Consider the following 13,103-nt stretch of genomic DNA (forward strand, 5'->3'; position numbering starts at 1 on the left):
AAAAGACTGACATTTTAATTTACCCACCCCATGACAGATGGGCTTCTTTGTTGGACATGGGCAAGCAGATAGCACATGTCATGTTTCGCTTAACTGGTTGTACCAGGAAAGACGCCGTATGTCATACCTGGTTTAAATGCCCCATGAGCAAAAATGCTGTGTCTACAGTTTCTTTTTCCAGCTTCTACGTCACCAACAGCTCTGGGTAACTTCCCTTCTGTAATCTAATCTATTTCATATACATTAATTGACTTCAACAACAAATTGTTCTTTGCGTTTTTATTTGTGTTTCAAATACAGGAGTTATTTAAGGTAGACTCAGCGATATGACGTGGATGCAGAAAGTAAACAGCATAGTGGGTCAATTTCCGCAACAACTAAAAGGGTTGAAGCGCGAGGCTCAACTTCTCCACTGTTTTGGTCCCGTGGCTACCAGGCTGCAACAGTGTGAAGCGAACCCGTTCACATGCTCAGATACTGTGTATGACTGTGAGAGAGAAGTCTTGCATCTCGCTCATCTCAATATCTGCGATGCTGCTCGTGGCAAAACATTTCGCTGAGTATCTAATGTATAAACAAAGATTTGTCAAGAACTGTACAATATTTACAGACTGTCTTTCCAAGGAAAAATGTCCCCCCCCCCCCAAAAAAAAATGTTATAGTAATATGCAAAACATCAGACATAAAAATTAAATGACCATTTTCTCTTTAAATATGACTCATTTATAACCATTCCTGTAGGGGAACTTGATAATGTTTCTTTCTCTTTGCAGCTGCATGATTCTGATGAACTTAAGCACTACAATGTCGGTTTCAAATATACCCATTCTCTACAAAGTTGATGTCAGGTTTCCGTCTCATCCACCCATCTTTTGTGCCAAAGAAAAAAAATAAGACAGCTCGGATATGTGGGTGTACGTACAATTGAACGTTTAACATGTGAAAAATGTTAATGCTAAGGCGGCATCCCAGCACTCGTGAGAGTTTGTTAAAATCCTCCTCATAGAAATAATTTAAATGGGTTTATATATTATCACATAGCTCACTGGTGCCACTGCCTACTGTCGCATAGAACGAGTGAGAGAATTAACACCGTTATGTTGCATCCTTTCCACAGACAAGCCATATATTCACACCGCTCACTGCACTCCTCTAATGCAATGTTTAAAAACAAATAATTTATGTAAAAACAGACAGTAATAGATTCTCTGAAACGTTTTTTGTCTGACGCACAGTTTTACGATGTCTGTGAGACAATCCACGTGACTAGGTGCAATAGCTCCTCCTTCTGCCTTCGGTGTATTTTCTCACCTTGGTCTTTGCCTCCTGATTGGTCAGTGTCATCTCTTGACCAATCAGGAACAACACCAGCTCCGGTGGGGTCATCATCCATTCTCAAGGTCAAGTCAATTAATTGCTATATTTTTGTCATTGAACTAAGGAGAGGTCACTCTCCAAGGTCACACCTACCGACCCTCTTGTTCCGAGTGGCCTTTCAAGTTGTCCGTCGGACCCACACGACTCCAGGTGGGATGGGACCTCTTACCTCGTTCGCCCACCTCACTGTTCCTGGGGCCTAGTTTCTGTGCCTTTTGTTCTTTCGCTTTCTCTTTTCTTTCTGTCTTCCATCCCCTCTGTCTGTCGCTCAGGCCTTGGCGCTGAGTGTGAGCAGCTCGATGAAGGAGTTGAAGAGGGTGTCCAGCCAGCCCTGGTTGGCCATACACTGCTGCACCACCTCCTCCTGCCCAGGATCCTCAGCTGCCTGCTCTATAGTGTTGGTCTGCCAGGGAAACACAAATATAAGCACAATATACAGTTTATTTAGACTATGGTAATATGTCTATTTGAAAAATAGAAGTACATGTCTCAAGTCTATGGTGTGTCTAACCAAGGAATAAACATTATCTATGCTGGGTAAACACAATATTAATATAAAGTTTATGCGGTAACGCGTTACAGCTTGTGACTAGTTCATGTTGAAGAACATGGATAAGTAGCCTAGGCCTGGCTGATCTGTTGTCTTCTGTGGAACTCACAACATAGTTGGACAGGTTGATATGCTAAGTGTTTCAGAAATGGGAAGAACACTCATTTAGAATGCCTGAAGCTTTAACAGTACTTGAGTGTGTGTGTGACTATGTGCAAGTCTTAAACTTCAAGAACATTGATAAGAGGGAGTAAGCCTACGTAAACATTGAGAGCATTTTGTTTCTGATACAGATAATTGTGTGTTTCTGGCCCTTACAATCAAAGTATAGTATGCCTGTAACTCAATGCCCTGCTTTTTAGAGCCAAATTTGAGCAATTAAAAAAATTGCAATTAAATCGTGATTAACTACTGAAAAATCATGCAATTATTTATTTTAATTGTTTGACAGCGTTAATATATAAACACAATACTTAGAATTCCTATCAACCATTGTTGATAAGCAAAGATTAATTTAATTTACTCTATTTCAACCACAATATATTTGGTGTGTTTAAGCAAGGAATAAAAGACATTTGGGTAATATTTCTGCTGGGTAAATTGAAACAATATTTAAATAAACCATAGTAGGGGAGACACAAATAACTGTTCTTGATCCAATATTTCAATATCAACAAGAGAAATACACTGCTCAAAAAAATAAAGGGAACACTAAAATAACACATCCTAGATCTGAATGAATGAAATATTCTTATTAAATACTTTTTTCTTTACATAGTTGAATGTGCTGACAACAAAATCACACAAAAATGATCAATGGAAATCAAATGTATCAACCCATGGAGGTCTGGATTTGGAGTCACACTCAAAATTAAAGTGGAAACACAGGCTGATCCAACTTTGATGTAATGTCCTTAAAACAAGTCAAAATGAGGTTCAGTAGTGTGTGTGGCCTCCACGTGCCTGTATGACCTCCCTACAATGCCTGGGCATGCTCCTGATGAGGTGGCGGATGGTCTCCTGAGGGATCTCCTCCCAGACCTGGACTAAAGCATCCGCCAACTCCTGGACAGTCTGTGGTGCAACGTGGCGTTGGTGGATGGAGCGAGACATGATGTCCCAGATGTGCTCAATTGAATTCAGGTCTGGGGAACGGGCGGGCCAGTCCATAGCATCAATGCCTTCCTTTTGCAGGAACTGCTGACACACTCCAGCCACATGAGGTCTAGCATTGTCTTGCATTAGGAGGAACCCAGGGCCAACCGCACCAGCATATGGTCTCAAAAGGGGTCTGAGGATCTCATCTCGGTACCTAATGGCAGTCAGGCTACCTCTGGCGAGCACATGGAGGGCTGTGCGGCCCCCCAAAGAAATGCCACCCCACACCATGACTGACCCACCGCCAAACCGGTCATGCTGGAGGATGTTGCAGCCAGCATAACGTTCTCCACGGCGTCTCCAGACTCTGTCACGTCTGTCACATGTGCTCAGCGTGAACCTGCTTTCATCTGTGAAGAGCACAGGGCGCCAGTGGCGAATTTGCCAATCTTGGTGTTCTCTGGCAAATGCCAAACGTCCTGCACGGTGTTGGGCTGTAAGCACAACCCCCACCAGTGGACGTCGGGCCCTCATACCACCCTCATGGAGTCTGTTTCTGACCGTTTGAGCAGACACATGCACATTTGTGGCCTGCTGGAGGTCATTTTGCAGGGCTCTGGCAGTGCACCTCCTTGCACAAAGGCGGAGGTAGCGGTCCTGCTGCTGGGTTGTTGCCCTCCTACGGCCTCCTCCACGTCACCTGATGTACTGGCCTGTCTCCTGGTAGCGCCTCCATGCTCTGGACACTACGCTGACAGACACAGCAAACCTTCTTGCCACAGCTCGCATTGATGTGCCATCCTGGATGAGCTGCACTACCTGAGCCACTTATGTGGGTTGTAGACTCCGTCTCATTCTACCACTAGAGTGAAAGCACCGCCAGCATTCAAAAGTGACCAAAACATCAGCCAGGAAGCATAGGAACTGAGAAGTGGTCTGTGGTCACCACCTGCAGAACCACTCCTTTATTGGGGGTGTCTTGCTAATTGCCTATAATGTCCACCTGTTGTCTATTCCATTTGCACAACAGCATGTGAAATTTATTGTCAATCAGTGCTGCTTCCTAAGTGGACAGTTTGATTTCACAGAAGTGTGATTGACTTGGAGTTACATTGTGTTGTTTAAGTGTTCCCTTTATTTTTTTGAGCAGTGTATATATCAAATAGGTGTATCTATTACAATAATATAAAATACAGGGCGGACGTCCTTACCTCTTTCTTGCAGTGCAAGAAAGTATGATATTTATAATGATGCAGGGAGTGATAGAGGCTGTAGATCCGACATGATTCTGTTGACAGTTTAAGGTCCTGGGGGAAGACAGATTAAAAACAATATATGGAGAGAATAAAATTCACCTATATAATCAAAGGTTCAACAGTGCGACATGAGAATGCACATGACACACACCTGCAAATACCTACAAACAAACTACCAACTTATGGGAGAGATGGGCAACGCAACCTAGCAGCTGTTGAACTGATTGTTGGTAATGCCTTGAACGCAAAACACCCACTCACTGCAAATACCCACAAACACACCCGCCCCCTCAAAAACACCCACCCAAAATACTTTATTTGAATCCACAAATTACATTACAGTCGAAGAATTGAATTGAAACAACAAAATATTGAAGACGTCTAGGGTTGAGAATACTTTCTGAAGTCAATGTATATGGACAGTCAGGGATACAGCAAGCACCTTCTCCATACAGCTATGCTGCCCATGACAGCTGACACGGAGCAGTAACTAGCTAGCTGCTTTGCCTGTCTTACGCAGGCCTGCAATCTGAAGGCCATGTACCGTCACAAGCCTATGTACACGGCCGAGGCTCCCAAACATCAGTACCACAACTTTGCACTGGTGTACAAATTACCTCGACTAACCTGTACCCCTGCACATTGACTCGTTAGTGGTACCACCTATATATAGCCTCGTTCTTGTTATTGTGTTACTTCAGTTTCTTTGGTAAATATTTTCTTAACTCGTTCTTGAACTGCATTGTTGGTGAAGGGCTTGTAAGTAAGCATTTCACGGCGCATGTGACAAAGTTTGATTTGAACGTTTAAACAAAATTGGGATCCTTAACGCTAAGAAGAATCAATAACCCAATTATTATTTATTTTAAATTTACATAGAAAGTAAACAGCATAGTGGGTCAATTTCCGCAATTACCAAAAGAGGCTCAACTTCTCCGCTGTTTTGCTCCCGTGACTACCACGCTGTGAAAAGCGTGAAGCGAACCTGCACACATACTGTGTGTGACTGAAATGTTGTATCTCGCGCATCTCAATATCCTAGCCTATTCATTGACGATAGGCCCCGCTTCACAGAAGTTGAGAGACATTGTGAGATAGAAACTGTGAGATACAGCTATTGATTGCCAATAGACAGGCCTAGTCCACGTTTTCTGAATGTCTGCCTGGTGGCCGACCTGACTCTATCATGACCCTCCCCTCTCTCCGTCCCTCGCTAGCTCGCTATGAAAGATGCGAGTGTTTATGTTCTTGACAGTACAGCATCTAAATTTGTCTCCTCTGTTAAACAAACGCTGAATCTTGACACTTGGGAGTTGACGTCGGAAGGCGACGTGCAAGGAGTCGAGGAATCAATTATTTTGGAGACGATTCCATCACTACGTCATCGTCGGCAAGAGTTGGAAAAATGGCTGAGAAAGGCAAGCGACAGCAGCAAAGTCCTGTGTGGCAATACTTTTAGGAATTTCTATCGTTTTAACGGAAAACCGATAAAGCAGTTTATACATTAAATAAATGTTTTCCATTTGTCACATCCCTACTGGTAATCAAGGCATGATGGGGTGGTAATTCAGCAACTTGGCAGCAAAGGTCTGCTCCATATAGGAATCAAAAGAGCAACCCACCTCCAAAATGAGCAACTCCCCTCTGGCCTCCCCCCACAACAACAACATCTGGCATATTTGGTATGGAAAACCACCCACATCAAAACTACCTACAAACACACACCTGTGGTTTGGGTAGGCTCTTCTTGACTCTGTTAAGGGTCTTGCGGTTGTAGCCCTCCCCACTGAGCCGCATCGACACAGCTCCTGAGTCCAGGGGGTCCGCCGCCATATGAGGATACATGTGCAGGGTCTCCTAAACGGGTGGAGAGAAAATGGAAGGAAACCACACACACACAACCAGTCAAAAGTTTGTACTATTTTCTACACTAGAATAATAGTGAAGACATCAAAACAACACATAGAATCATGTAGTAACCAAAAAAGGTGTTAAACAAATCTAAATATATTTTACATTTTAGATTCTTCAATTAGCCACCCTTTGCCTTGACAGCTTTGCACACTCTTGGCATTCTCTCAACCACATTCCTGAGGAATGCTTTTCCAACAGTCTTAAAGGAGTTCCCACATATGCTGAGCACTTGCTGGCTGCTTTTCCTTCACTCTGCGGTCCAACTTATCCCAAACCATCTCAAATTGAGTTGAGGTTGGATGATTGACGGAGTGCTGCATCAGATGACCTGGTCTTCACACTCTCCTTGGTCAAATAGCCCTTACACAGCCTGGAGGTGTGTTTTGGATCATTTTCCTGTTGAAAAACAAATGATAGTGGGACTAAGGGCAAACCAGATGGGATGGCATACCGCTGCAGAATGCTGTGGTAGCCATGCTGGTTAAGTGTACCATGAACTCTAAATAATTCAAACAGTGTCACCAGCAAAGCACGCCCACACCATCACACCACCTTCATGCTTCACGGTGGGAACAATTGATGCGGAGATCTGTTCACCTACTTTGTCTCTCACAAAGACACGGCGGTTGGAACCAAAAATCTCAAATTTGGACTCATCAGACCAAAAGGACAGATATCCACGGGTCTAATGTCCATTGCTCGTGTTTCTTGGCCCAAGCAAGTCTCTTCTTCTTATTGGTGTCCTTTAGTAGTGATTTCTTTGTAGGAATTCAACCATGAATGCCAGATTTACACAGACTCCTCTGAACAGATGATTTTGAGATGTGTTTGTTACTTGAACTCTGAAGCATTTACTTGAGCTGCAATTTGGTAACTCCAATGAACTTATCCTCTGCAGCAGAGGTAGCTGGGTCTTCCTTTCCTGTGGCGGTCCTCATGAGAGACAGTTTCATGATAGTGCTTGATGGTTTTTGCGACTGCACTTGAATAAACTTTCAAAGTTCTTGAAATGTTCCATATTGACTGACCTATAATCTGCTGGTCCATCATTAAAGCAGTCAATCACGTAATGTGTTGGTCCATCATTAAAGTAATGAAGGAAATAAATTCCACAAATTAACTTAAGGCGCACCTGTTAATTTAAATACATTCCAGGTGACTACCTCATTAAGCTGGTTGAGAGAATGCCAAGAGTGTGCAAAGCTGTCATCAAGGCAAAGGGTGGCTAAATATATACACACACACAGTTGAAGTCAGAAATTTACATACACTTAGGTTGGAGTCATTAAAACTAATTTTTCAACCACTACACACATTTCTTGTTAACAAATTAAAGTTTTGGCAAGACAGTTCGGACATTTACTTTGTGCATGACAAGTAATTTTTCAAAAAATTGTTTACAGATTATTTCACTTATAATTCACTGTATCACAATTCCAGTGGGTCAGAAGTTTACATACACGAAGTTGACTGTGCCTTTAAATAGCTTGAAAAATTCCAGAAAATGATGTCATGGCTTTAGAAGCTTCTGATAGGCTAATTGACATCATTTGAGTCAATTGGAGGTGTACATGTGGATGTATTTCAAGGCCTACCTTCAAACTCAGTGCTTGACATCATGGGAAAATCAAAAGAAATCAGCCAATACCTCAGAAAAAATATTGTAGACCTCTACAAGTCTGGTTCATCCTTGGGAGCAATTTCCAAACGCCTGAAGGTACCACGCTCATCTGTACAAACAATAGTACGCGAGTATAAACACCATGGGACCACGCAGCCATCATACCACTCAGGAAGGACACACCTTCTGTCTCCTAGAGTTGAATGTACTTTGGTGTTAAAAGTGCAAATCAATCCCAGGACAACAGCAAAGGACCTTGTGAAGATGCTGGAGGAAACAGGTACAAAAGTATCTATATCCACAGTAAAACGAGTCCTATATCGACATAACCTGAAAGGCCGCTCAGCAAGGAAGAAGCCACTGCTCCAAAACCGCCATAAAAAAGCCAGACTACGGAATGCAAATGCACATGGGTACAAGGATAAATGTCCTCTGGTCTGAAGAAACAAAAATAGAACTGTTTGGCCATAATGACCATCATTATGTTTGGAGGAAAAAGGAGGAAGCTTGCAAGCTGAAGAACACCATCCCAACCATGAAGAACGCGGGTGGCAGCATCATGTTGTGTGGGTGCTTTGCTGCAGGAGGGACTGGTGCACTTCACAAAATAGATGGCATCATGAAGCAGGAAAATTATGTGTATATATTAAAGCAATATCTCAAGACATCAGTCAGGAAGTTGAAGCTTGATCGCAAATGGGTCTTCCAAGTGGACAATGACCCCAAGTATACTTCCAAAGTTGTGACAAAATGGCTTAAGGACAACAAAGTCAAGGTATTGGAGTGGCCATCACAAAGCCTCGACCTCAACCCATAGAAAATTTGTTGGCAGAACTGAAAAAGCATGTGCGAGCAAGGAGGCCTACAAACCTGACTCAGTTACACCAGCTCTGTCAGGAGAAACGGGACAAAATTCACCCAACTTACTGTGAGAAGCTTGTGGAAGGCTACCCGAAACGTTTGACCCAAGTTAAACAATTTAAAGGCAATGCTACCAAATACTAATTGACTGTATGTAAACCTCTGACCCACTGGGAATGTGATGAAAGAAAAAAACTCTATCTACTATTATTCTGACATTTCACATTCTTAAAATAAAGTGGTGATCCTAACTGACCTAAGACAGGGAATTTTTACTAGGATTAAATGTCTGGAATTGTGAAGAACTGAGTTTAAATGTATTTGGCTAAGGTGTATGTAAACTTCTGACTTCAACTGTATACATATATATTTTTTAAATCACTCAAACGTTTTAGAACACCTACTCATTCAAGGGTTTTATATTTTTACTATTTTCTACATTGTAGAATAATAGTGAAGACATTAAAACTATGAAATAACACACATGGCATCATATAATAACCCCCAAAAAGTGTTAAACAAATCTAAATATATTTTAGATTCTTCAAAGTGTGTGCGTGCGTGTATGCATGCCCACTACCGTTCAAAAGTTAGGGGTCATTTAGAAATGTCCATGCTGATAATGGGCCTGATAATGGCATATCAAGAAGCTGATTAAACAGCGTGGTCATTACACAGGTGCACCTTGTGCTGGGGACAATAAAAGGCCACTCTAAAACTTGCAGTTTTGTCACACAACACACAATTCCACATGTCTCAAGTTGAGGGAGAGTGCAATTGGGCATTCAGACTGCAGGATTGTCAACCAGAGCTGTTAACAGAAAATGGTTAATTTCTCTACCATAAGCCGCCTCTAATTTCGTTTTAGAGAATTTAGCAGTATATCCAACCACAGGACACATGCCTGGCGTCGTGTGGGCAAACGGTTTACTGATGTCATGGTGTTTGCCTACGGAGCTGTGAGGGGAACGGCACCTCCGTACCTTCAGGCTCTGATCAGGCCCTACACCCAAACAAGGGCACTGCGTTCATCCACCTCTGGCCTGCTCGCCTCCCTACCTCTGAGGAAGTACAGTTCCCGCTCAGCCCAGTCAAAACTGTTCGCTGCTCTGGCACCCCAATGGTGGAACAAACTCCCTCACGACGCCAGGTCAGCGGAGTCAATCACCACCTTTCGGAGACACCTGAAACCCCACCTCTTTAAGGAATACCTAGGATAGGATAAAGTAATCCTTCTAACCCCCCCCCCCCTTAAAAGAGTTAGATGCACTATTGTAAAGTGGTTGTTCCACTGGATATCATAAGGTGAATGCACCAATTTGTAAGTCGCTCTGGATAAGAGCGTCTGCTAAATGACTTAAATGTAAATGTAAATGTAATGTCAACGTTGTGAACAGAGTGCCCTATGGTGGTGGTGGGGTTATGGTATAGGCAGGCATAAGCTACGGACAATAACCACAATTGCATTATATCGATGGAAATCTGAATGCAGCGATACTGTGAGGAGATCCAAGGCCCATTGTGAGGCCCATTTCTTTAAAGGCATCTGTGACAAACAGACATGTACAGTGCCTTGCAAAAGTATTCATCCACCTTGGAGTTTTTCCTATTTTGTTGCGTTACAGCCTGTAATTTAAATTGATTTTTATTTGGATTTCATGTTATGGACATACACAAAATAGCCCAAATTGGTGAAGTGAAATAGATTTTCCTTTCTTGTTTCAGAAAATTTCCTGAAATAAAAAACAGAAAAGTGGTGCATGCATACAGTGGGGAGAACAAGTATTTGATACACTGCCGATTTTGCAGGTTTTCCTACTTACAAAGCATGTAGAGGTCTGTAATTTTTATCATAGGTACACTTCAACTATGAGAGACGGAATCTAAAACAAAAATCCAGAAAATCACATTGTATGATTTTTAAGTAATTAATTTGCATTTTATTGCATGACATAAGTATTTGATACATCAGAAAAGCAGAACTTAATATTTGGTACAGAAACCTTTGTTTGCAATTACAGAGATCATACGTTTCCTGTAGTTCTTGACTAGGTTTGCACACACTGCAGCAGGGATTTTGGCCCACTCCTCCCTACAGATCTTCTCCAGATCCTTCAGGTTTCGGGGCTGTCGCTGGGCAATACGGACTTTCAGCTCCCTCCAAAGATTTTCTATTGGGTTCAGGTCTGGAGACTGGCTAGGCCACTCCAGGACCTTGAGATGCTTCTTACGGAGCCACTCCTTAGTTGCCATGGCTGTGTGCTTCGTGTCGTTGTCATGCTGGAAGACCCAGCCACGACCCATCTTCAATGCTCTTACTGAGGGAAGGAGGTTGTTGGCCAAGATCTCGCGATACATGGCCCCATCCATCCTCCCCTCAATACGGTGCAGTCGTCCTGTCCCCTTTGCAGAAAAGCATCCCCAAAGAATGATGTTTCCACCTCCATGCTTCACGGTTGGGATGGTGTTCTTGGGGTTGTACTCATACTTCTTCTTCCTCCAAACACGGCGAGTGGAGTTAGACCAAAAAGCTCTATTTTTGTCTCATCAGACCACATGACCTTCTCCCATTCCTCCTCTGGATCATCCAGATGGTCATTGGCAAACTTCAGACAGGCCTGGACATGCACTGGCTTAAGCAGGGGGACCTTGCGTGCGCTGCAGGATTTTAATCCATGACGGCGTAGTGTGTTACTAATGGTTTTCTTTGAGACTGTGGTCCCAGCTCTCTTCAGGTCATTGACCAGGTCCTGCCGTGTAGTTCTGGGCTGATCCCTCACCTTCCTCATGATCATTGATGCCCCACGAGGTGAAATCTTGCATGGAGCCCCAGACCGAGGGTGATTGACCGTCATCTTGAACTTCTTCCATTTTCTAATAATTGCGCCAACAGTTGTTTCCTTCTCACCAAGCTGCTTGCCTATTGTCCTGTAGCCCATCCCAGCCTTGTGCAGGTCTACAATTTTATCCCTGATGTCCTTACACAGCTCTCTGGTGTTGGCCATTGTGGAGAGGTTGGAATCTGTTTGATTGTGTGTGGACAGGTGTCTTTTATACAGGTAACGAGTTCAAACAGGTGCAGTTAATACAGGTAATGAGTGGAGAACAGGAGGGCTTCTTAAAGAAAAACTAACAGGTCTGTGAGAGCCGGAATTCTTACTGGTTGGTAGGTTATCAAATACTTATGTCATGCAATAAAATGCAAATTAATTATTTAAAAATCATACAATGTGATTTTCTGGATTTTTGTTTTAGATTCAGTCTCTCACAGTTGAAGTGTACCTATGATAAAAATTACAGACCTCTACATGCTTTGTAAGTAGGAAAACCTGCAAAATCGGCAGTGTATCAAATACTTGTTCTCCCCACTGTATGTATTCACCCCCTTTGCTATGAAGCCCCTAAATAAGATCTGGTGCAACCAATAAGCTTCAGAAGTCACATAATCAGTTAAATAAAGTCCACCTGTGTGCAATCTAAGTCTCACATGATCTGTCACATGATCTCAGTATAAATACACACACAACTGTTCTGAAAGGCCCCAGAGTCTGCAACACCACTCAGCAAGGGGAACCACCAAGTATGCAGCACCATGAAAACCAAGGAGCTCTCCAAACAGGTCAGGGACAAAGTTGTGGAGAAGTACAGATCAGGGTTGGGTTATAAAAAAATATTCAAAAGTTTGAACATCTCACAGAGCACCATTAAATCCATGATAAAAAAATTGTAAGAATATGGCACCACAACAAACCTGCCAAGAGAGGGCCACCCACCAAAACTCACAGACCAGGCAAGGAGGGCATTAATCAGAGAGGCAACAAAGAGACCAAAGACAACCCTGTAGGAACTGCAAAGCTCCACAGTGGAGATTGGAGTATCTGTCCATAGGACCACTTTAAGCCGTACACTCCACAGAGCTGGGCTTTACGGAAGAGTGGCCAGAAAAAAGCCATTGCTTAAAGAAAAAAAATCAGAAAACACGTTTGGTGTTTGCCAAAAGGCATGTGGGAGACACCCTAAACATATAGAAGGTGTTGTTGGCCAAAAATGTAGCTTTTTGGCCAACAAGGAAAACGCTATGTCTGGCGAAAAACCCAACAAGTCTCATCAACCCGAGAACACCATCCCTGTGGGGAAGTTTTTGCATCGACAGGGACTGGGAAACTGGTCAGAATTGAAGGAATGAAGGATGGCGCTAAATACAGGAAATTCTTGAGGGAAACCTGTTTCAGTCTTCCAGAGATTTTAGACTGGTCAGAGGTTCACCTTCCAGCAAGACAATGACCCTAAGCCTACTGCTAAAGCAACACTTGAGTGGTTTAAGGGGAAACATTTAAATGTCTTGGTATGGCCTAGTCAAAGCCCAGACCTAAATCCAATTGAGAATATGTGATATGACTAAGATTGCTGTACACCAGTGTAACCC

At 42.9% G+C, this 13,103-nt stretch overlaps 1 protein-coding gene across 2 annotated transcripts in view; it reads right to left on the reverse strand.

Moving 5' to 3' along the window:
- Positions 1 to 264: 264 nt before the first annotated feature.
- LOC139541981 (proline-rich protein 12-like) overlaps positions 265 to 13,103 on the reverse strand; it is a 55,719-nt gene continuing 42,880 nt past the window's right edge. Inside the window, exons 13-15 of one of the 2 annotated variants that reach the window (XM_071346933.1) lie at positions 6,007 to 6,138; positions 4,237 to 4,332; positions 265 to 1,780 (exon numbers count right to left, since the gene is read on the reverse strand). In XM_071346933.1, coding sequence (XP_071203034.1) covers positions 1,646 to 1,780; positions 4,237 to 4,332; positions 6,007 to 6,138 — 363 coding nt within the window. In that variant the 3' untranslated portion in view covers positions 265 to 1,645. Of the gene's footprint in view, positions 1,781 to 4,236; positions 4,333 to 6,006; positions 6,139 to 6,297; positions 6,592 to 13,103 lie in introns of those variants that run through there. The other variant, XR_011668435.1, reaches the window with a different exon arrangement.

This window comes from Salvelinus alpinus, chromosome 17 (assembly GCF_045679555.1).
Source record: "Salvelinus alpinus chromosome 17, SLU_Salpinus.1, whole genome shotgun sequence".
NCBI classification, from domain to species: domain Eukaryota; kingdom Metazoa; phylum Chordata; class Actinopteri; order Salmoniformes; family Salmonidae; genus Salvelinus; species Salvelinus alpinus.